The sequence below is a fragment of the Cajanus cajan genome, chromosome 1, assembly GCF_000230855.2.
Source record: "Cajanus cajan strain Asha chromosome 1, NIPB_CcT2T_4, whole genome shotgun sequence".
NCBI lineage: Eukaryota > Viridiplantae > Streptophyta > Magnoliopsida > Fabales > Fabaceae > Cajanus > Cajanus cajan.
Genome location: NC_138517.1, coordinates 78,034,541 through 78,060,755, shown reverse-complemented (window position 1 = coordinate 78,060,755; position 26,215 = coordinate 78,034,541). Strand labels below are relative to the sequence as shown.

The 26,215-nt window shown below is 28.8% G+C and overlaps 1 protein-coding gene across 1 annotated transcript; it reads right to left on the bottom strand.

The window, feature by feature from the left end:
• Positions 1-10,683: 10,683 nt before the first annotated feature.
• Positions 10,684-15,939, bottom strand: LOC109788004 (uncharacterized). The gene is made up of 12 exons (XM_020346617.3): positions 15,651-15,939; positions 15,518-15,566; positions 14,900-15,046; positions 13,900-14,033; positions 13,731-13,800; positions 13,506-13,596; positions 12,113-12,182; positions 11,944-12,039; positions 11,752-11,851; positions 11,391-11,474; positions 11,204-11,295; positions 10,684-11,080 (listed from the first exon to the last, which is right to left on the bottom strand). Exons 1-12 carry the CDS (start codon positions 15,900-15,902, stop codon positions 10,949-10,951), a joined length of 1,317 nt encoding a protein of 438 aa, XP_020202206.1. The 5' UTR covers positions 15,903-15,939; the 3' UTR covers positions 10,684-10,948.
• Positions 15,940-26,215: the final 10,276 nt, after the last annotated feature.

The window sequence follows — 26,215 nt, the reverse complement described above, 5'->3', positions numbered from 1 at the left end:
AGTTTTCTTGGTCGAGGACTCATGCTCAATCAAGGTTTTTAATACCAAGATTTTATATTTTGGTTTTAGTTTACTTGGTCGAGGACTCATGCTTGGCCAAGGTTTTTAGTACCAAGATTTTATATTTGAGTTTTAGGTTACTTGGTTGAGGACTCGTATTCAACCAAGGTTTATAGTACCAAAATTTTATACTTGGATTTTAGGTTACTTGGTTGAGGACTTGTGCTCAGCCATGGTTTACATAACCAAAATTTTATACTTGGGTTTTCTCCACATCTTTGATGGATTTCAAATAAACTTAGACAAAATATAAAAGTAACAAATACATTACTAATGATATTGGTGAGCTTAGTTAAAACCTTCCCAACCAAAACTTTTTCTTTTTTATGGAAAAAAAAAAAGATTGGTGGTAGGAAAAAGTACAACACCTCGTTACAACAAAATATGAACTATAATAAAATTTAAGATGAGACTTATTCCAAGCCCTCAGGATCTCTTGAATAGACAAGTATTCAAGCTTGTATGTCTCATTGTTCAAACTACAAGTGATCCTAAAAAGTCCATCCCAATTTGCCAACAACATTACTTTAATCAAATCTTTCCCAACTTCACCTTAAACTCTCAATGCCAAATCACCTTCCTGAAATTCTCTCTTGACTAGCTAAAAAGCATGTTGTTAGTTTGCTCTTCTAGGACTTGTTTTTTTATTGGATTTGAGCTCGATCGCGAATAATATCCTTAGAGTCAAGCTCAAATTGGTGGAAAGAGTCATCATCATCTTGGTGCAAAACTCTTTTAGGGGACGCTTCCTTTATCTGTATCAATAACATTACGTCAACACCATAGGTTAGCTGAAAAGGTATTTTTTGAGTAGTAGAATATAGGATACACTTGTAAGCCCATAGTACTTTCGGCAACTCCTCAACCCATTTTTCTTTAACTCTTTCTAATCTCTTATTCAACTCACCTAAGATGACTTTATTAGTGTCTCAAGTTGACCACTTGTTTGAGGATGCTCAACAGAAGAAATTTGGTGTTGGATTTGAAGTCCTTTGAAAAACTCATTGAGTTGCCTATCCCTAAATTTCTTACCATTGTCAATCACAATGGTCCTAGGAACTTCAAAATGGTAAGGTTCATGCAAATAAAATATTGCACATTGTTTGTCGTGATCCAATCAAATGGTTTTGCTTTTATCCACTCGGTAAAACAATCGATTGCCATTAACAAAAAATTGCCTTGACCCTTAACGGGAGGAAATGGACCCAAAATGTCAATGCCTCACATACCAAATGACCAGGGGGGACATTATGATAGAAAGGGGCTCAGAAGTAATGTGAATAAAATTGTCGTGTTGTTGAAACATAATACATTTTTTAACATAATTGACTAAGTCTTGCTAAATAGTTAGCCAGTAGTATCCAGCTCTCAGTATCCGGGCTACCATACTCCTTCCCCTAGTGTGCATGTGGCATACTCCTTGGTGCAATTTTTCTATAACATGTTCAGTTAGTTCCTTGGTGATGCATTTGAGTAAAGGTGTTGAAAATTTCCTCTTAAAGAGTTCATCTCTAATGATGCCGAATTTGGCTGCTTGCAACCTCAATGTCCCAGTGGTTGAATAGTCTTCCAACACAAGGTTGTTCTTAAAATAATTGATGATGGTCATCCATTTTTCTCCTCCTTAATCTGCATGCACTCTTCACCAAATATGCTAGGTTCCTTAAAGGTTTGTTGCACTATGGTTTTGTGTTTTTCGGGCCGCCGAGTATATGCCAACTTAAAGAGTACATCAGCCCTGGTATTCTCCTCTCGAGGTATATGTTTAATTTGGAAATCCAAGAAACTTCCCTTCAACCTATCAACCACATGATAATACTTCAAAAGTTAAGGAATATTGGTTTGATACTTACCTTTCAACTACTCGACCACTAATTGAGAATTGTTTTTGCACAATAAGTGTTCACCCCCATCTTTAAAGCCAATTTGATTCATGTGATAAGGGCTTCGTACTTAACTTGATTGTTCGAATATTAGAATCCAAACTAAAGAGATTGTTCAATTATTAAGTCTCTTGGCCCCTCCAAAAGAATCCATGCGCCACTACCTTTCCTATTGGATGAACCATCCACAAACAATGTCCATTCATACCTATGAAAAGGTTTGGTGGTCATTTCATTAATGAAATCCACTAAGCATTGCACTTGTATTGGACCTCTTGGTTAGTAGGTAAGACCAAATTCTGACAATTCTACTAATCAATCATGTGTCCAACAAGCTTGGGTTTTCTAAGAATCTTAGCAATAGGGTAGTTGATCTCGATAATTACTTGGTTACTTAAGAAATATGGTCTTAGTTTCCTTTCCATCATTACCAAGGCTAAAACTAAGATCTCCACCTTCTATTACCTTTGTTTAACACCTTGCAATACTTGATTGATGTAGTAGCTAGGTACTTGCCCACCTTTTCTTTCTTAGGCAATGATATCAGTGATAGACTCATTTGAAACAAACAAGTAAAGCATAAGAGGTAGGTCTCATCTAGGTTTTTCCAAGATTGGTGGTGTTGACAAAATTTCTTTCAATCCTTAGAAAGTAGCTTCCCACTCTAGCGTCCATTCAAAGATTTTTTTCTTCCTCCATAATGTGAACACAAGCTTTACTTTCTCGGCCAAGCACGATGAGAAACGAGAAAGAAAAGTTAGTCGACTCGTGAGTCATTGGACTTCTTACTTGTTGAAGAGGTGGGTTCATTAGTTTAGTTAGACTAGTTGTCATCCTTAACTCGAATTACTAGCATAACACTTGCGTGCTATCTTCTAGTTAGCATGAATAGTCATTATCCTTTTAGTCGAGGAGATAAACGTCATTGCTATGTGTGGTTTTGAAACTATAGCACCCAACTCAATAAGAGAAGTCGAAACTAATAAAGCATTATAGGAGGTATTATCATTAACTAGTATATATCATATATTAATCGTCCTCCTCTTTTTATCCTCATCATCAAAGGTAGTTAGGAGGTCAAAATATCCCCTCGCGTTATCCCTTTCTCTTGAGAAACCAACTAATTGGTCCTTGTAGGACTTAATTGTTAACTCAGGAATTTGCAATTATCGAAAAGTAGATATGCATACAATATCGGCATAACTACCTTGATCTACCAGGGTCTTCATTATTATGAAGTTTCCCATTTCCACAATAATCACCAAATGGTCATCCTAGCACGAATCCAAACCTTTAAAGTCCTTGTCAATGAAGGTGATCAACATCTTCCGAAAGGGTTGTTGAGCAACAACATTTATTGCCTTTATAGTGTGAAGATGTCTCTTCCTCGCATAACTAGCAGAACTCCCACTAACGAATCTGCCAATAATTGTGTTGATTACTTTCCATAATCAAGAACTTGGACGGTCCTCCAACTGAGGAATAGGGATGACAAATAAACTCATATCCATGGTTACATGTATAAATACGAGAAATACTTGATTTATTGAATTAGGGACGGGAATAAAGATGTGTATCCACTTACCTATCTCATACCCGTACCTATATCTATTTTAAAAATTTTAAAATACTTACACTACTTAGTCCCTTCAAATGTTGTCCTTAGTTTGTTGCAATTTTTTTTAAAAAAAGTTTTAGGGTTCCTAATACACAAAAGAAAACATTTACTCTTCTCCTCACTTTTCTCTCTTCTCCTCACTTTTCTCTCTTCTCCGCACAACCTAGCAATATGGTGGCACAATGCTTTGTCCGTCCCAATTCCACAAACAAGCTCTCTTTTGGCTTCTCCTTCTCCTCATGACCTTATTGTGTGTGTCTCTCTCTTTTATTCTCTTTGGTTGGTTGAGTCTCAGGGATGAACATTGGTCTTAAGGGTGAGGGGTGGTTGGGTCTCAGTGATATGTCTCAACGTTTGAGGGTCAATCACAGTGGTTTATGGTTGGTCACAAAGGTTGGGGATCATTCATAATGAGTGATGGTTAGTCGCGATGACTACACGTTGCCCATGTTTTGCGACTTTAATAGTGTATTTGGATGAGAAATTTAAATGAAATAATTTATTTATTTGAATAATTTTAAATTCTTTGAGGTGAAATACGTTGTTTGGATGGAGAATTTATAAAAAATTTAAAAATTAAGCATTTGTAAAATTCCTTAAAATAGTCGAATTTTAAATTCTCCCAAAAAAGTAAGAATTTGAAATTCTTCATATTTTTTTTCTTATTTCACTTATATGTTTTATCTTATCTCTTATTTTTTCATGTTTTTAATTATTGAATATTCAAAAATATTTTTAAAATTATTAAATATTATCTAATATTAATTTTCAAAATTATTAAATATTTAAAAATTAGCTAATATTTATTTTTATAAAACTTAATTTAAAAATCTCAACATATAAATATATTTTTTTAAATAAATTTTATCATAGTGGAATCAAATTATTACATCCAACCTAACAATTTAAGAAATTTGAATTGACTTATCAAAACAAAATGTTTTAAGAATGATAGAAATTGAAATCAAATTAATTCAAATACTAAGAATTTAAAATTTATTAAATTTATAAAATTTCTCATCCAAACACGTTATAAGGGATTATTTATACATTTATAAAAAGAATTCTACATTACTTTAAATAGAATTAATGTAGGTAATTTAATTCTTCATTAAATATGATTAAGTCCATTAAAATTGATTAAATTAACATGTTATGAGTAAATTTTGATCTAATAATTGATATTAATATTACAACTATATTCAAGTCTAGTTTATATTTTCTTTTATCATAAGTCTTGTTTATATATATATATATATATATATATATATATATATATATATATATATATATATATATATATATATGTGTGTGAGAGTGAGATATGCATTAAATATATTTGTTTTGTTTATCTACATAACAATATTTAAAAGCCCTAACCTCGCTTTTTTTAGACTTTTTATTCTTCATCAACTACATTTGATAATTGGTCTTATTTTTTCCTCGTTATAACTGAAATTTACCCCCTCAATCGCACATTTTCATTTTTAGTTGATATCCTCTCTTTCTCTTTTTAATTTTATGTTTTATTTTAAAAAATATATAGAAAGACATTTGTGTCTCTCTTTCCCGATGTTTATAAATACACAATATAAAATTTCAAGAACAAGGAAAAAAAACTTGATTATTGTAAATAAAAAAAAATCATAAGTATTTTATTTTTAAAATAATGCTTTTGAGTTATCCCACACTTTAAAGTGCCTCCAACGTAGCGAGAAAATTAGTCATTACTATCAGCGGTAGATGCTCCAGGGACGAATAAAAAAAAATAATGCTCTTGAACTTTTTCCACATAATTATGAATAATTTAAAATAGGGTAAAACTTAAGAGTGGTATTTTATATACTTTTTTAGCTCTTACAATACCTTTTAATTGAAATTATAAATTATTTTAATAATCCTTGAAAGAAAGGTTTGGATTTAAAGTAAATGATGATTTTAAGTGAACAATGTTGTTAAAAGCAAGAGGAAAAAGCCTACACAGCTTTTGTAATATTAGTTGTGTTCTACTATTTTATACGAATACTTTATATTTAATTGTAGTTTCAAAAACCAAATAGGTTTGATTGGTTAGACGGAAATTGACCACATCATTCAACTAATTAAAGAACCAAGTGGTGCAAAAAAAAAAAATTAGAAAAACGAGAAATTATTTGAGCCAGTTTCTCCAAAGTAAAGCAGTTTTGGTTTCTAATTAATGTTTTTTTAAAATAAAAAAAAAATCGTATACGTGATCTATGTATGGACTACTATTATTTCACCATTCATTATAATTTTATGTTCTAAAATATATAATGCATTTTTTTATTTGTCTTCTACATATTTTTAGTCTTTTAAATTTAAGATAAATTTATTTTTATTTTTTTAAATTTAAATTTGATTATTTTAATATTTGTAATTTTAAAAAAATATTTTAGTCTTTATATTTAAATATTAGTAAATAATCTATCAAATACTGTTATATAAAATTTATTTATCTATTAATATTTTGATAGTGAAAGTATTACATTAAATTTAACTAATATTATATAATTATTTCGATCTCTCAATTTCACATACATTATTATTAATTTGAGATATAAATTAAAAATAATAATTATAAATTTAAAGAATCAAAATTAAATTTATCGGGAAAAGTATATTTAAATTTTGTTGTTTTAAAGATAATTTTTAAATTATTTCATTAAATGCAAATGGACCTAACCTTGTTATCTTCGATGAATAATATAGCATGTATATATGTTATTGTATTTTGTCAATTTTGTTGCCTTTTAGACACTTTAATATAATCTAAATTTACCCGCATGTACTTTACATGGTCTATAAACATCAATTGAACGTCATCAATCATTAAAAAAAAAAAAAAAAAGTCAGATAAGTTGGTCAAGAAGTGAAAATATCAAATTGGCAACTCAAACTTTTCAAGTGGGTTCAAAGTGGTGTGCAACACTGCACCAACAAATTAAAATTGTAAAGGTTTAATTATATTTTTTAAAATACGTACAACTTCCCTTTTTATTAATAAATTAAAATTGTAAAGGTTTAATTATATTTTTATTCCTCCTTAAGTATATTTTTTTTCAAATTTAAAGTTTGTGTATTTAATCACTGTAATTTAAAAAAAAAATATTTTAATCTTTCTATATATTTTTTTTATTCTCAAATTTAAATTTGTGTTTTTATCTCCAAAATGTAAAAAATTATTATTTTAATTTCTTTGTTCAATTGTTGTTATTAAATTTATCAAATAAAACTTGTTTATTACTGAACTTGTCAAATAAATTATGTTATTACTATTATTTACTATTATTATTAGTGAAAATATCACATTAAACTAATTGATATTACTGTATAACATTCTCAACCTATCGGTGTCACTACTAGTATATGACCCTGAAAAATTAAAATAATATTTTTACAAATATATAGAAACTAAAAATATAAATTTTAAATTTGAGGAATCAAAATAATATTTTTTTTTATAATTTGGAGGCTAAAAATACAAATTTTCTATTTGGGAGAAAAAATACCCTAAATATAAAGAATAAAAAGATAATTGAGGAAGCATGTATAAAACTATGCAGAAAAAACTTGATGTTTTTAATTTGTATGCTTGAAATTTGAAAGGAAGTAGTTGATGGGCAGCTAATAATCAGAGAACAATGCATGACTTCAATTGCAGAGAATGAAGGTATGTTGAGCCATAAAAATCAACCTTAGGACACCATAACTATGGCCCCAAACGTTGTTGCTGGCGTCAACTTTAAGCCAGGTTATGAATTGGTGTCTTGTTAATTGTCATCAATTAATGTTAGCTAGGATATTCAGATCGGGTGGCTAAAATTAAAAGACTAAAACTATATCCTGTAAATACTTTTGCCATACAAAATTTAATAAATAAACTGCAATTGGAATTTTGGATGGAAATTTTATATCAAAAGATTAAAAGACTAAAACTAAAACATTCTCCATATAACTTCAAGCGTGTAATTCAGCGGTAAGGGTTAATTTACGCTTAAGTAAGGTCAGGAATTCGAATCCTGCCTACTGTATGCAGCTGCGTTAAATCTTGAAGCCAACTATTTCACCTTTTGAGGTCTCTCGAGATCCCTCGAGATTAGTCACTGCTCTAGGGACGAACAAAAAAAAAACATTCTCAATATTCTCTTTCATTTTCTATCTCTCTTAATTTTCATTTCTATGAATAATTTTTTTAATTATAATATTAATACAAAATATTCACTATTAAAAATATTGACTAATTTCTACTAAAAAATATAAGTAACATAAGATAGATATTTCTATTTTACTATAATTTATTCCATATTTAAAATTAAAATTAAAATTCTAAACATTTTGATTAAGAAATTAATGTTTGATTTATGTGAATAATAAAAGTCATCAATACTACTTAACAAATAGACAAATTATTCCTCGTGCAACTCAAGCTAAACATAAATAATACTAATTAAATATTCACCCAAAAAATAATACCAATTAAATTACCTGGGCCCGCATCTCTTGCGGAATCTATGGGCTATGAGTGAGTAATACATTTATTAATCTAAAAAAAATGTTACAGCTCCTCGTAATCAGTGTTTTAAAACTCGGACCGACCCGGCCGGTCGGACCTATGAGTGAGTAATACATTTATTAATCTAAAAAAAATGTTACAGCTCCTCGTAATCAGTGTTTTAAAACTCGGACCGACCCGGCCGGTCGGACCGGTTGGACCGGGAACCGGTGGTCCAGCCGGTTCGAATCTGAAGTTGGATCGGTTATGCAGTCGACCCGTTTCAAACCGGATTGAACCGGTCAATTTTCCGGTTCAACCGGTGAACCGGTAGGTCAAACCGGTTCAACTATTTTTTTTTTTTTATAAATTTTTTTAAGGGACCATAAATCACAAAAATAATAATGAAAATTGAATCTCTTAATGAAAAAGCAAGGAGTCTTATTAAATATAACAATGACTACTTGTTCTAATATATTTGTTTGCAATATATACAACTTAAATGACTTTTATAGTATATTATTAATTTTAAATTATATATTTAATAATGCAATATCTATGTAAATATTACATATATTATTTTGTGATATTAATTGCAAGCATATTATATATGTACATATTATTTATATTTTTAATTTGTATTAATATATCGTTTAACATGTAATTTTTTATGTATTTTTTTACAAAATAAAAATAAAAATAATTTTAAATAAGATAGAAAAATTGAAATTTAAAATAAGATATGAATTTATTAAAATTTATAAGCATAAAATATATTTAATATAAATATTTTTTAATAAAAATCGAGTCATGCGGTTCAACTAGTGACCCACCGGTTCAACCTTTGACCCATTGACCCAGTACCTTAACCGGTTCGATGACCGATCCGATTTTTAAAACTATGCTCGTAATACTTATATTAATATATAATTATATACACCACTAAATAAAGTACTGAATCTCATTTGAAGTATTAAAATTTGTATAGCTTTTGTTTATAAATGAAACTTATAATCACCTCAGTTGCATTACCAATTTTGAACCTTGTTTAAGGACCATATAATTATAAATTATTAGTTACCAGCACACTCGAGTGGTGAATGGAATTGGTGTAAAGCTTAAGCAACGTTGAAATGAGAAATATACTATATGGTACTGGATCTATAGTCTTTTATATTTTTATTTTGTTGTATATGCTCAAATGATTGGAACTGTCGAACTGAAATATATGGCTTCAACATCACTCCAAAATTTTGTGAAGAGGAATGTGATATTGTGATCTGTCAGGAAAATTGATAAAATAAACAAATAAATAAATAAATGCATCGTCAATGAGCAGATCCATTTTTTCTAAATAAAATATTCATAGCATGGGAAACGAGGACCCCTCTCGTCTTCCTCAAATAAGAAATAAACAACCCAAAATTGACTCGTATTTTCTTATCATTATGTTAGATTTAAAGGATAAAAACGTGTATATATATATATATATATATTTTTTTTTTCAATTATCAAGGAGTATTAAATTTTATGGCGAGTTCCTCATCACTTGTATCAACCAAGTTGATTAAAAAAATCAATTGTACTTGATTTCTAAAAATATTTTTGCTTTACTTAATATATGAAAGTCATAATTAAATATAAACATTAGTATCTATCTATATATACAAATATAGGAGAACGTTTGTTATTAAAATGGTATTTTTAAGAGAGAATATGAATGATCAATTGACCATTAGATTAAAATAGATATTTTATTTTAATAGATTATCTTAAAATTATAATTATCATCCTCATTATTATTAATAATAGAGGTTTGTTGACAATTGGAGACCTTGGTTCTCCATGATTTTATTTTATATAAAGTTTATAATATGTATAATATTTTATTATTATACTAAATAATTTAATTATGAGTCTAATTTTATACAATCATATTTTAAGTTTTATTTATTTTTTAATAAGGATATTTTATTTTTCTTTTATAATTTTTATTTTTTAAATAGTATTCTTTTCCTTTTCATTTTAAGTGCATATGTTGCTTTGTAAATTATGAAAAATGTAAATAATTAATTATACATAATATATATTGTTGTTGTAAAAGATGATATAGTAAGTAAAAATAATTTCTCAAAGATCTCGACCTTATAGGTAAGACTATACATGTCACTCACGTGTATTAATTTCAGTTATTGAGCGTATTGATTCCTCCAATTAACTACCTCAAGGTCACTCATTGTATATGAAAGACTTCAACTTAATTGAAACCCAAAAAAAATAGAAGCTCACCTAAAATTCAGTCTAGAGCATCAAACTCCGATATTAGTTGTTGAACTTCAAGAGAACTTGTAGTAATTCTTATTCATATGGCAATCTTTTTAATAATTACAAGTTATAGCCATAAGGAGTATCTATACTATACAACATAGCAAAATTCTCCATACAAATTGAATAGCAAAGACAAATTATAACCATAAGCAATGCAACGCAGATGATGTTGACCTTTTCAACATGTTAATGGTTGGAAACTTAGAATACATACATGAGGACTTAGATTGGATCCACATTTCGATGGTTTCAAAAGAAAAAAATAAACAACATATAGAGTATAGACAAACAAGAATGATCTGATAACAAATTTAGGAAAAGCTAACATGTACACATTTAAACTTATGGCTAAATTAAAAGGTGAACACTTTCTAAACTTTGTAAGAATTATATTGTACATATCTCTAATCAATATAGGATCTCAATAATATCAATCCTATCGTCATCCATTATTATTATTTTAAACACAAGTTTCTATTCTTCCTGGGTATACACTACACTTTCAGATACAGCTGCTATCAAGGGTGATTATGAAGTTGTCATCAATCATAGACATTTAATTGGCCCCACCAAAGCAAGTGCTTCCTTAAGAGCCATCAAGAGATGCTCGGGATGATCCTCAATTGAAGCAGCTCCACCATGTTGGGATTGCATGGATCTCAATACTCTACCAACAATCTGAACAAACATGTACATAGTAAGATTTGATAAATTGGCATGTCAGAGTCACATGATGTTACTACAGACTAGAAGGGTGGAAAAAGAATGAAGAGTAAATAATTAGGCATAAATGTGTGTTACCTTTCGTGCGTAACCACCATAAGCTATGCCGCTAATTAAAGCATGTGATGAATCAGATGAGTTGATTGTTGACATGTCATCATGTAAGTATTCTGGGAATAGTTAACCAAAAAGAATGTCTAAAATGCAATGGAAAAGAAGAGTGAGTAACAAGAGAATATACAAAGTAACAAAGTGGATACATTACCAGTAATAGTTGTTTGAAAGAGTCCTTCTTTCTTCAACCCATCAATTGTGTGAGCATTAGTTCCCCCAGCCAGTTGAAGAAAACCTACCATGACATGGAGGGACTAACAAATTAACAGAATCAGGATAGATATAAAGCTTGAATTAGGTTTTCAAGGAAAAATTATTAGGCAATTAAGGACCATCAAATGTTCATGGTTCCAACCAATCTTTATCTGATACATGTATTAAGGTCTTTTAATTTATGAAGAAAAAAAATGCTTATTACATGTTATGTAGAGATTAATCCCGAAACACGTGGTCCAAAACTAGCTAATAACTTCTTATTTTCAAGGACCATAAATTGAATCATAAATACAAACCAGGAGGTCTTCCTTTTGCTTTAGCCAATTGAACAGCAAAGGCAATTGATTCCTTAGTTGCTCCTCTCCCAATGTCTCCACTCATTGGACGACCATCTAACTTGAGTTTATGTAAGACAAATATTGACTTGTTAATAGAAAGATGGAACAAAATTTGGCTTATGAAAAATTTGGGAATGTTCAAAGGCATACCTGCCATAAGTTGAAGCTTTGAAGGTTGGGTTTCATAATAGAGAACATTTTGTTCATAGAGGATATTGTTGAATCACCAACATTAGGTAAGCTAACCTGGATCATTTCAGTAGTATTTATTGAAAAGTTGCTTATACCCATTAAAAATTAGAACAGAGGCTCCACTTACTGCTATAAGCCTCAAATTTCGTACTGAATCTCCTAGAGCGCTCCAGAGTTCTTTGAACAAATTACTTTGTCTGTAGAAGGATCATAAGTCACAAGAGCAAATGGATTTAGAGAAATCAAACAAACATCATAGAAATAGCATATCTCAAATTATTGACAACTGCAGTTTGATTTATCCATAAAATTTGCCGAATCATTTCAATCCCTTCCTGTGAAAAATGAAAATAAAAAAGAAAACCCATCTATGAGGACATGATTGTGCAATGCCTCAGCAGAGAACTTGGTGAACACATTAAATGTCTATGTGAATTGAGAATTATGAAGTAATTCCTCAATTTCATCCTGTTGTGCATCAGGGGTTACTACACATACACACATGTCTCCACATTGGTGAGATATTGTCCGCTTTAGACTCAAGCCCTTACGATTTTACTTTTGGACATCACCCAAAAGGCCTCTCAACCAATGGAGACAACTATGTGCATATAAACCCATGTCCATCTTCTTGTTTGAACGATGTGAGACTTTGCTTGCATCTCAACAATCCTCCCCTCAAACAAATCCTTACCACGGAAACTATGAGTATTATCCAATAGTGGCCCACAGAGCTCACTCATGCTCAGAGTGTTTGCACCGCTGCTCAGCGGGACACGCCTCCTAACCCTCCATGTTACTGGAAAGCCTCTCTTCTACATGGACTTACCGTTAGGAAGACTTTCGACACAAGGGATCTCAAACTTGGATCCACCTGCCAACCATCATACTCGTTGAGCCGGTCACCTGATCAGACCATCAGCTCTGATACCACTTGTTGTGCATGAGGGTTACTACACATACACACCTGTCTCCACATTGGTGAGATATTGTCCGCTTTGGGTCCAAACCCTCACAGTTTTGCTTTTGAACATCACCCAAAAGGCCTCTCAACCAATAAAGACAACTATGTGTATATAAACTCATGTCCATCTTCTTACGATGTGAGACTTTGCTTGCATTCCAACACATCCCTAAAGTATTACGGTCTCCCCTAAATTATCCTCAAAGTAAGAAAATATAAGTAATCCCTCAAGTATTAGAAATCATAATAGGTTGTCCTTTAAGTATTGAGAAATTCATCAAATTCGTCCTTGAATACTAATGAAATATACCAACTCGAACTAAAATGATGGATATTCATTACTTGAGTGACTACGGATTACTTATATAATTTTATCACTTTAAAACTAAATAAGAGAAAGGGTGATAGTTGAAGACTAAATTGATGGTTTATTCATTATCCCTTTATTAAGTGATTGATAAAGTTCTGGACATATCAATCATGAGACATATTTCCAAAGGGATTACAGTTATATACTTGTATTATTTGATATAATCAATTTGATAGCTAACATTACCTCCCACTTGTATGTATCTCCATAGCATCAACATCATTTCTCTTGATGAGATCAGCAGTTGTAAAAGCATCTCTTACATATGTTACCTCTCCTGGATCAATAAAAAAAAGTATATATTGTTGAAAATCAAATAATATAATGGAGATAATAACTAAACACAATTGAACTAAATAATCTAGAGGGTTAAGAACATATAATCACAGATGAAACTGAAAAATGTCCCACTTATTTTATCGTAGGGGCAAACTGGAAGACAACGACCACAGCCATAGCAGCGTTCCGTTATGACTCCATCCTGCATGTTCAAGCCAATTAAACAACACAATTTATTTATCTTTTCAAGAAAAGATAGCTTGTATGTCTTAAAAATATCATGTAAAATCCAGTTAAAAACCTTTAGTAGTCTTGGTGTTTCAGTATTATACGAAATTCCTGAAGTAGATTTCCCTTGGAATGATATTGCATTAGCAGGGCATACATTTTCACAAGGCCTTGAACAGTCTGCTGGACAGTCCTCTGGATCAAATTCTGTTCAGAAGACATTACTTCAACATTCATTAAATGCTAGTAAGTGATATATTAACCTTCATATATATATATAATATATATATATATATATATATATATTAAAATTAGTTATTAAACCAGATGTATCATATGGAATCTTCGTCATTTGAGTAAAACTTTTAACATGATGATCATAAAAATGGCAATGCTTTCATAGTGGCATGGCATTCCACCTACGACAGCCATTGTCTCCATGGAACAATATGGGAAATGCAAAAGAAAAAACCCGGCATACGAGGAATAATGTCATTAGTCCATGTTCTGTTTTTAGTATAAATCCTGCATGCTCATAGCCATATGGTCAAAATTACAAATTTTACAAGGAGTACAAGTACATGCTAAGTAGACATCTTCAACATGGGAATTTTTTGACTCATATTCAAGTCCTAAAATTGGATATCATATGTTCCATTTCTAACCTTTCTGGATCATGATCTATTCCACATTAAGAGGCTAATTTTGAAAAGACTAACATAGTTTCGATTAAAGGAACAACCAATCAGTCAAATTATACATTAGAACTAGAAGTACTCAAACTCAAATATGTAAACTATGTTCTGCATATATGGACTGGGTTACAACAATAGAAGATTATTTGCTCTAACAAAATGAGTGTGACGACCACCCTCCAAAAGTTCTAAATGTAAAACTATTATAAATCAATCATGATAACTCATAAATTCACACACTATGATGACCTCCACGCAACATGAAAAAAGGAGACTACATTTGCATATCAAAGTATCAAACTATATCACAACACAAGATTTCCGACCTAGGCTCATGGTGACATATAATGTACTCAATTAAGCCCAATTAGAACTTACCAGCCTTTCGAAAATGAAGATCTTTATCATCATTGACACTTATCATCACCCACGGCCTTCTAAGAGATACCATATTTCTTGCAGCTTCAATTCCTTCATTCACAGCACTAACAACCGATGCATCAGCAGCACAGTCAATGCAGTCAACTGCAACCATAAAATCCAATTTAAATTACACGATTTCCCTTGCTGAGTCAATCAGTTCCTTATAAGATCAAGTTTGCATAACTGAAACAATGAGAGGACAAATATTATATGCAAGTATGCAACTCCTTAGGTACTTTCGGTATTATTTTTCAATCAGAATTAGAGTTTCACTCTGGTGACTCTTGTGATACCCAGATGAAATGAAACTAATTCTGATCGAAAAATAACATCGAAAACACATAAGGAATTGCATCTAATTTTTGTCCACAATGAAAACCCAATAGCTAGGCATAATTTTGGCTGAGACTCGAGTGATTTACACTAAGGCAAGGTAATACACAAAGAAGCTTTAATTGTCCATAAAAAAAATAATAATAAAAAAAAAGACCAAAGCATGCTGATTATCATGCTCATGCATGTATTTTATGTTTTATTACTCCCTAAAAAAAAACTAATAATAGAAGTCCTTACCTCCAGCAAGAGTGTAAACCAGACTGAGATTTCTGATATCAACAACATCCTACACAAATAGAGTGTGTTATTTATTATGAGTATTAGAAAGTGAAAGGAAGATACAAGTTAACAAGCTTTTGAGTCTGCATACCTCAAAGCTTGCACCACAAATGAGCTTGACCCAGTTGCCTCTGTGGAGAGACTCAAGTGGAGTAGATGAAATGGAAGGAAGCACGAGACTCTTAACGTTCTCAGCAGTAGCACACTTGTTCTTACTGTTTCTTGCAGGAGTGGAATTCCACATACATGAGTTAGTTAGAGAGAGAGAAGAGGAAACAAGAGTTTTAGCAGAACGATGATGTTGTGTTGAGATATTTGAAGTGCAGAAAAATCTAAGAGCCATAGTCCCCCACCCACTAGCAGAACTATGATGTTGTGTTGAGATAAAGATAAATCCGCACATTTTTTTTTTCTTTTAGCTTTTTTTTTTCTCCTCCTGCTGATATTATTAATGTTATTGAGCGTATTTTAAAATTATGAAAATTACAAGATTAACACAATTAGTAGTTAAAATAAATATATATTGTTATGGATGTGAATCATACTCTGTAAATTAAAAGTGACGATAAATTTGTAAATCAATTAGGTAACAAGTAATATATTAATATATGAATAAAAATAATAATAATTCGCAAGCGATATTTTAGTTTTAGGAATAAGAAAACACGGTGTTAGTGAAATAGGGAACATTTTTTCATGAATAGTGCACTCTAAATTTTTTAACGAAATCTATCTATTTTATATTATAAATGATTTTTTTTTATATAATTTGTCATGCATGCAGCGTGATAACATCACTCGATTCTTTTCCCTTTAAAATGCTATTGAAATTTTCTATTTTATTTTTAATTCATAAAATATATAATTATAGATATTATAATGAATACAATTTATATGATTTGAATATTCAAATTAATAATATAATATTATATTCTCTGATTCAAATTAACTGGCAGTATTTAATCATTCTCAATTCACAATTAAGAAAATTGTGATCGATATAATATGCTTTTTTTGATTTAAATATTTTAAACTAGGGTGAATATACAGGTTGGTCGAATCCGAGAAATTTATATTTTTAAAAGTTTAAATAATTTGGTCCAAATTTTTTTTTGGCTTGTGTGCGCTTTGCGAAACCCACATATAGAAGGGTTGATTTGCAAGCCCAATAAAAATCTAGATTTTCATTAAAAAAAATATTTGTCAAATTTAGGGTTTTTATTTTTATTTTTCAAGCAATAGAAACATGAGAAAGAAAAGAATGTATAAAAGAAGGAATATTTTTTTGTCCTATTATGAGTATCCACCAACCATTAAGTCAAATACTAATATCGTTCATAATATTTTTTTTATTATTATTGATTCAATAAGTTTTTGCGAGATTGAATATAAATTTTTCATTATATAAATAGTTCCCACAATATGTGAATATATGATGTCTAATTACTATACTAACTCATCAAATTATATAATGAATATAAATATATTTGTAACTACATCAAATATTTTAAATAAAAAAAATCAAAATAATAATATATCAGTGTTTGTCATTCTAAAAAAAATACCAAAATCTTAATATCTTAAAAATTTAAAAGTCTAAATACATCAATCAAATATTAAAGTTTGAATATCTTAAAAACAAATATGAAACACTACTAAATTTTAGTGTGAGATAAATTATAATAAACTTTGCAAATTAAGTTATGAAACTCGTAACCAAACTAAAAATTCATTATGATCATACAAATTTAAAAATAAAAAATGGGTTTGCATGTATTGGGGTCATGGACTTATTAATAGGATTAGTTGTAGACGTCGACTCATATACCCATCCTAATTCGAACTAATAATATAAGTATATATTTTGATTTAAATTACTTGATAGTAATAATATACATTGTATGATTTGAAACATTCTAACGATGAGTTTTTATCAACCACGTGAACATAAAAAGAAAATATTATATTTTGTGCATGTGTGAATGGTCGTACGAATTTACAAGATAGAACATTTTGAAGAAAACCTGAGCCATGTATCCCATGAATTTGCTTCCTCCCAAGAATTTTGCTGCCTTAAGGAGAAAGCAAAGAATTTTCTCATAACACCCTTCAAACAAGCTAGATTTGTTGGATGAATATCTATAAATCATTAATGAAATTTCACAGTTAAAGGTATGTTTGTGTTTTCTATAAACCAAAGGTTTAGATGTGAAGCAACCGGTGATTTTAGCAAAGTAAATGCTAGTCGACACTAGTGGAAAAATAGGATACTACGTCACTCCTTTTACGTCGGATATAGAAATACTCGACGTAATAAAAATGCGGTGGCATGAAACGTAATTTTCTTTAATTATTTACGTCGGCCCTAATTGGGTCCGACGTAAATTTTAACATTTACGTCGGTTAAGCATTGTTACCACGTAGATGTTAAAATTTACGTCGGACCCAAGTAGGGCCGACGTAAATAACATGTTAAAACATGACCGCTCACAAGCTAAATTTCAAAATGTCACCTTCATCCCGCGCCTCCTTCTTCTTTTTTTGCTTCTCCCGCGCCTCCTCCTCCTTCTTCTGTTTTTCTTCCTTCTCCTGCGCCTCCTCCTTCATGGCGTTCATCTGCTTCTTCTGTTTCTTCTTCGCGTGGTCATGGGCTTTCTGAGATCTACGTTCTATGAGGTAGCATCTTCCATCAAGTTTGTGTTTTTTTGTTTCTGGGTTTTTCTATGAGGTTCTATGACGTAAATGATGTTTTTTCTTCTGTTTGTTTCGAGTTTTTGAAGATGGAGAAGGAGAAGGAAGTGAAGTCTGGGTTCGGAGAATGCGTTTCTGGGTATTTCAAGTAGAACGGGTTGTTCTGCTCGGAGAACGGCCCGTTCTGCTGGCAGAACGGCCCGTACTCCATGGAGAACGGGTCGTACTTCAAGCAGAACAGGCCGTTCTTCAAGCAGAACAGGTCATTCTGCTTGGAGAACGGGCCGTTCTCCAAGAAGAACGGGTCGTTCTGCTGCACTTGTTTTCTTTCTTTTTTTTTTTTGATGACTTTTTACATCGGACCTTGGCATGTCCGACGTAAATTTACGTCAGTTTTCGTGCCCCGACGTAAATTTACATCTCCCGCTTCTACGTCGGACATTTTTCTGACGTAAAAACCCCTAAAATAACCGCTGTAAAATGTATATTGTGTACTAGTGCGATTATATTTTCTGATCCGTTATTTTTTTCATGCAAATGATTATTTTTTGTTCTCAAATGATTGCATGTGAGGTTATGCATCCTTTAGATAAAAATATTTTTTCTTATTCTAATATTCATTTCTTACTATTTAATTCACATTTAATATTATAAATTTCAGTTAAAAGGTATGAGATACCAAATGTTAAAATATTAGACTAGTGATCTTTGTTAAGATTTATATCTATATCTATATATTAGTAAAATAGTTTTTTTTTTGAAATTTTTTTCGCTCAAAATTACATAATCTAGATTCACTTATCTTCTAAAACTCTTTTACCTTTTAGAATTTAAATATTTTATATAAATTATAAACTAAATTATTGGCCTTTAATGAATTTAATGATATCAACTAAAGACGACATCATGTTTTTAATAATTTTTAATGTCAATTATGTGTTTATTATAGTTTTTATTTTGATTTTTTTAATGAATTTTATGAGCCTTTTGTCAATATTTGATAATTTTCTATGTACTTTTTTTGTTTTTTTTTTTCTTATTTTTGTTTCACCTACTACTCTACTTTGTTAGTTTTTTTATTACCTTTTACTTTTGCATTTGTAATATCAATTTTTTTTGTTCATTTTTTGTGTGTTCTTTATAAATGGTGGATTCAATAGGATGATTTGAGGAAGCTTTGCAATGACTTAAAAGTACATGCATTAGCATGGCTGAGACAAGATTTAAATATTATTTTATTTTCATATTTTCTCCTTCATATAAAGTTTACCACAAAAAACCATTTTATTACTTTCATGAGTTAATATATTCACCATATTGACTTAATTGTGTTATTAATAAATATTTAATTTTTCTTTCTCTATTATACAATTATCATCTTATACACTTTGTTCGGTGTCAAATATATTTTTTTTCTTTCATTCTCATTCTTCTCATTATTTTCTTACACATATTTTACTACATATATTAGACAATATGAATATCATTGGTATTAAAATGATTTATTTATTTATTTATAGAAGAATTATATATGACTAGAAGAGTTGAGATATTTTCAATTGCTTTAATTTTTTTTCTTCTATTTTTATAAATCACATTTTTTGAATTTTTATTCTTAAATTAATAACTTTTGACAGAATCAAATAAATATTATATAGTAACTAAAATATAATAATTTTTTTATAAAATTGTAATTGCAATAATTAATTGCAATCTCTTTTTTTTAGTATTAATAATTATGAAAAATTATATAATATCATTATAATTAATATTAATCAGTATTAAGTAACCAATAATTTGAAATTCTAATTAATTATTAATTATGTATATACACATATGTTAATTATTATATTAATCAAGATCAAGAGATTGAATTTGATTAAAAATCAGTTTTAAAAAAATAAGAAATACTTCATGATTATTATTATTATAAGAGAAAAAAAACATTTTTGTATATAATTTGTGAATATTTTATATTTTATTTTATATTTAATAAATATTTAATAAACAATTTATAATTTAAAAATATATAATTTTTTTAACTCATTTAGATTTTGTCAAACTCATTTTTAGATGTTGTTTTTAATACTCCTCATATTTTGATAAACATATCTTATCGTATAATAAAACAGATAACTTCTCCATACAATATTATTTCTTTAAATAATAATCATTATGTGTATAATTTTCACATAAGTTCTCTATACAATAATTGCATGCATGTAAAATTAAATAATACTACTGTAAAATTTATTTATTTATTTATATATCATATAATAATTAATTAGTGTTTCATTTTGATTAATGTTGCATTAATTATATATATATATATATATATATATATATTAAAATATGGAAATTATTTTTTACACACAATTAATTTATACTTAAATTATTTTTTCTTCAATACTGATTTTATCTTTTATTGGGTTCTTCAACTCCTATATACAAAAACATAAATACTAATAATTTGAAGAATACGTTAAATGATATATTAGTATTAAGTCTTTAAAAATTTGAAATGTAAATTATAATGAATAGACACTCCTATTAACTATACAAGAGTATATATGACAATTTGAAATAAATAACATTGTAATTATAAAATGTACCTATTTGAATGATATATTAGTATTAAGTCTTTAAAAATTTGAAATGTAAATTATAATGAATAGACACTCCTATTAACTATACAAGAGCATATATGACAATTTGAAATAAATAACATTGTAATTATAAAATGTACCTATTTGAAAGGTATACTAATAATTTTCTCGTAATTTGAAGGTCGAACAAGAGTTTTAAATTCGGTGGAGGGAGGTACCTGTAAAAGGAATTCCGACGTTCAAGTCAGGACAAGTGCGAATATCGATAATAATAAATAAGTAGTGACTTTACCTCTAGATGTAAATTATTTATACTAACATTAATGGACCCTAACATGAATGAGCCCTAAACTAATAAGGTTACCAAATTAAGTAATACTCCATTAATCAGCTTACGCATATGATTAACCTTTAATCACTACTTAGAGATGATGAACAAGTCAACAAATCACCTTGGCCAACTCCTTTTGGCCATCGGGTATGTCGATCGATCGTCGGCCACCAAAAGTGCCGAGATTGGTTGGAAGAGACCCCTTTGGCTGACAACAATTCCGAATGGTGTACCCCATTTGATTGTTGAAAGTGTCGAATGGTGTGCCTCGGTTGGCTACCAGTAGTGTTGAATGGTGTAACCCATTCGGTTACCGACAATGCTAATTCGATTGGGTCTTTTAGTGGTGTCGAATGTCCAAGGGGTATGGCCGAATGGCCTAGCTTGTACACAAAATATGGGAACATCTTTTCTATTTAATGGAATTTAAATACATTAAATAATGAACATAAATATTTCGGTCTTGAAAATGCACTAGAGATAGTTTAGTCACATTTCAAAGTTAGAACATTCAAGATATTTTTAACCTATCTTTGTCCTTGGATATAGATTTTATATCTAACGGCTATTATGTTTTCATGGGCTTGAAGAATCTCAAGATTTTGTGAAGATTTATTCAATATTAGGTATCGTATTTTGATATTTAATCACAATTATTAATAACTAAATTTTGTGTCAAATATGAGTTTTAAGTCAGATTTGTGCCAACATCCTATAAAAATCAAGTTACTCGATCTATTAAAGGTATGATTGATGAGGTACTCTATCAAAACCTCTTGGTCATGCCTTCTCAACAACAATTAGGTTACCTTTAGTGTGTTTCCTAAACTAGAACATTTAGGCATCCACCATGGAATATTGTAATCTTTTTGTAATAGGGTTTTTGTTCAAAAATGGAATACTATAATATTTTTATATACATAAAACTTTTCTCTTAATTCAGGAAAGTTGAATTCCCACTCTATGAGAATTTTTTGTGAGAAAGTAAGATAAAAATGATTTACAAAAAATTATATTTCCTGAATTTTTTTTAAATAGTTACCAAACTTGAAAAACTAAGATTCTTAATTTAAAATTATCAGAAAAGTAAAAATAATTTTGCATACCAAACATCCCCTTAATTACTTTATTACTTGCACATTAGTACATTTGTTAAGACAATAACATTCCACATATGTCCTAATTCTTTCATTTCATTTAAAAGAATAATAAGTCAACTTAATCTTAAAATTATAACAAGAGCATCACGATGCAAAATGTATAATTATATATCTTATTTTATTATATTAGATCTTTCATCATCACATTACATCTGAACAATTTATTTAATTTTCACTCCGATATAAGTTCTTACAAAAAAATTGCTTAACTTACAACTATATTTTTTCTTTATTCAAGATCTCATATTCTCTCTTTTACATGTACATACATAAATGATAAGCAACTCATTTAATTTCAAACAACTTAAACTCATAAGTGAGATAAAAAAAATAATATTTTATTATTAAGCAAAATGCGATGAACCCTGCGCTACAGCTTCACAATGGAGCTATATACGTAGTACATACACTAGCATGGACCATCTTTAGAAAACTATCAGTATTATAATATTGATCCAATTAATAGAATTGGGTAGGAAATTTCTGATTTTGGGTTATCAAAAACTTGTTTGATTCTGGACCCAACTCACGTGAACACAGCTAGTGATGAAGGGTAGCCCTTGGTTATTTAGATATCTATAATGAAGGCAATAACTTAGCCGAAATATTTGTTGTACACTCTTTTGGGGCAACCCCAGCACTTAATGCTGCTTTGACACAATAACTAGTTGGCTTAGCAGATTCATCAAATAATGGGACTGTATAGGCATTAGCTAGGTACCTATGATATTATATATATAATGAAATGTTATGATTTATTCAATTCATATAATGTTTTTAGTTACCGATGTAAAATGTTAAAAATAAAAGATAGTAAAAATACAATTAAGAATATTCAACATGTACTCGGATGCTGTTCCATTTGAAATAACCAGACAAGTTTGGTACAAACATGCATGAAACATAAATTCTATTTTGGAGTGTTTATATTTCCTAGGTTTGGAAAATATCATAGATGCTAGCCTTAAATAGGAAAAAGTACCATGTCCAGATTTTTTAATTTTAATTTTTAACTATGAAACAGTCCAGGCCATAACTGTGTGATTGACTATCACTTTAGGTGCTTTTTTGGCAAATTAGAGTTTAATTTTAGAAACGGATTCTAACTTTTTAACTTTTTATGGGTACAATGGATTAGGATTTCGATAGATCTTAAAAGAATTTTTTATTATAAAAAAGTCTTAATAGTATTTAATTATTAAAAGTTTTATTTTAATATAAAAAAGTGATGTGATATTCTATTAAAATAATTAAAAAAAATTAAGAATATATTAAAATATTGTAATATTTAATTAAAAATTTTTCTTACTTAAATAAGTTGATTGGTATTAAAATAATATAAAAATTTTAATGAATTATTTTGAATATTGAATTTTGTGAAATTTTTTAATATAATTTATATGTAATTCACTCATCAAACAATCTTATTAAAAATTTTAAAATTTCACATAATTTTTTCTTTTATTTTTAATATTTATTTATTTTTTCTTTGTTTAAATATTTTCTCTCACCTTTCATGCTTTTCTCTCATATTATTTTTTTTGTTTAAATATGTTTTTAGTCCCTCAAATTTAAGACTTTTTTTTTGTCCTTCAAATTTAAAATTGTTGCTTTTAGTTCCTGTAATTTTTAAAAATATTGTTTTAATCTCTTAGGTCACCAATAACATATTTGAAAGTGACTAATTAAGACAATTATACAATATCAATCAAATTTAATGTGATATTTTCACTAATAAAAATACCAATAGGTAGATTTTATGTAATAATGTTTGATAAATTTCTTAACAAAATTTGAATCTAAAGACTAAAATAAGATTTTTTGAAATTATAGGAACTAAAAATAATAATTTTAAATTTAACGGATCAAAAATAGATTTATCATAAATTTGAGGGACTAAAAATATATTTAAGCCTATTTTTTTTCTCTTCTTTCTCGCCATCCCTGTTTTTTTTTTTTTTTCTCTCTCTCTCTTTATTATCTCATTTTCTCTTTTTCTTTCTTTTCTTCTCTCTTATATATCTCCTCCTCCTCTTCTTTTTCTTCTTTTTTTTTTTTCATATTTTTTCTCTCTCTCATTCTCTCTAGTCTTTCGCATCAATTTCTCTATCTTTTTTCTCTTTTTTATTCATCTCTTTTATTTATCTCTTCTTATTATTCTCATATTTTTTATCTATAATTTATTAATATTTATTTTTAATTATTAAATATTTAAAATATTTTTTATATTATTAAATATTATCTATTGTTAAAATTTTTAAATTATTAAAATTTAACTGTTTATTTTTATAAAATTTAATATTAAAATATAAAATTTTGAAACCTATATTAAAAGACTTTGTAAATCATGGTAATGACCTCCAAAATGAAAATGAAGTTTTTAATTTATGTCATGTATCTTTAAAAAATGTGATTAATTTTTTTTTAATATTTTTGAATCAAGCTTCATGATTTTTAAGTAAGAGCCTCTATTTCTATTTAAGACACTAACCAAAATTGTATTAACATGTAACATTACATAATTTTTTTCAAAAAAATTATCATTCTAATAAATTTTCAATTGAATTAGTTGATGAATCTTCATTTTCAATATTATAAGTTAATGAATACTATAATTTTAAACATATTATTCAGGCTCGAGTGCATAAAAGATAATATGTTAATGCATTGACTAGTATAACTTTAGATATGTAAAGAAATGTTAGGTAGAAAGATATTAAAGCCAATTATCAAAAGATAAAGATAATTATTTATAAAAAAAATAAAAAAATTATGTTAGTTTTACTTTTCTTTCTTATTTATATTATATATATTTTTATTAAATTTTGTAGTACCGTAAGTCCATTTTTTAATATCAATTTTAGTTAGGATAACATTTTTTTATATACATTTTCTGTTCTTACCTTGAATCAAGGGAGCAATGTATCATATTATTGGCTGATACTCATATTACAACATGATACTTGTTTCTCTCTTTCACGAATTTGTAGTTACTTTCCTCCCCTATTTCTCGTACATGTAAAGTTTGAAAGGAAGTGAGAGAAAAGGGTGTCAAATATTAACATTTATTTATTTTTGTTTCACCTAACAGATTTAGTAATTGCTAAATTTGATGAGTAATTGCGTGCTACCTACAATGGGTGGATAAGTAAGAGCTAGAGATGCGATCAAAATGTACGTGTAAGTAGCAGTGTCTAATTACTTTTGTTTTTTGTTGAATGTTGTCATTTAATAATAATAAAAGACAAAGTTAAGTCATTAAACTAGCAATAGCATTGCATGGAAAAGGCTAAAAAAGTTAACCAGAAGTACTAATAGTTTGAATCCTAAACTTATTGCTGAACGCTGACACACAACCACCTTTGGAAATTAAGATAAATGAGGGAGACACCTCTTTTTGTGATTGCAGGGTTTAGTCATTTTCTCATCTGTGTGTTTCTTTTCTCATCTTATGCACAAGTCAACGTGAATTTGAATTTCACATTAATTATTTAATGCTAATTATAATATAATATCAAATTCATTTATATAGTATATTCATTTACTAAGTACATATTTGCATTCCATTTATAACGTGAAAATTCACGTTTACTTGAATTAAAAAAATCTTGCTTGTACGTAAATATAACATTGGACGTAGAAAGAGAATGCATAATCCGCGTTTCAAAATGAAATCCAAACATGCACTAAGTGTGTGTTTGGATTTGCGTTTGAAGATTTGATTTATCAAAATCAATTTTCTGGACAGAAGCTATATTTTTCAGCTTCAACTAAAATCATTTCACCTTTAAAATTATGTGATGAAAAAAAATCCAAACATCCTTTCTACACGAGGAATCACGTTTTTGCACGAAAATACGCACATTGA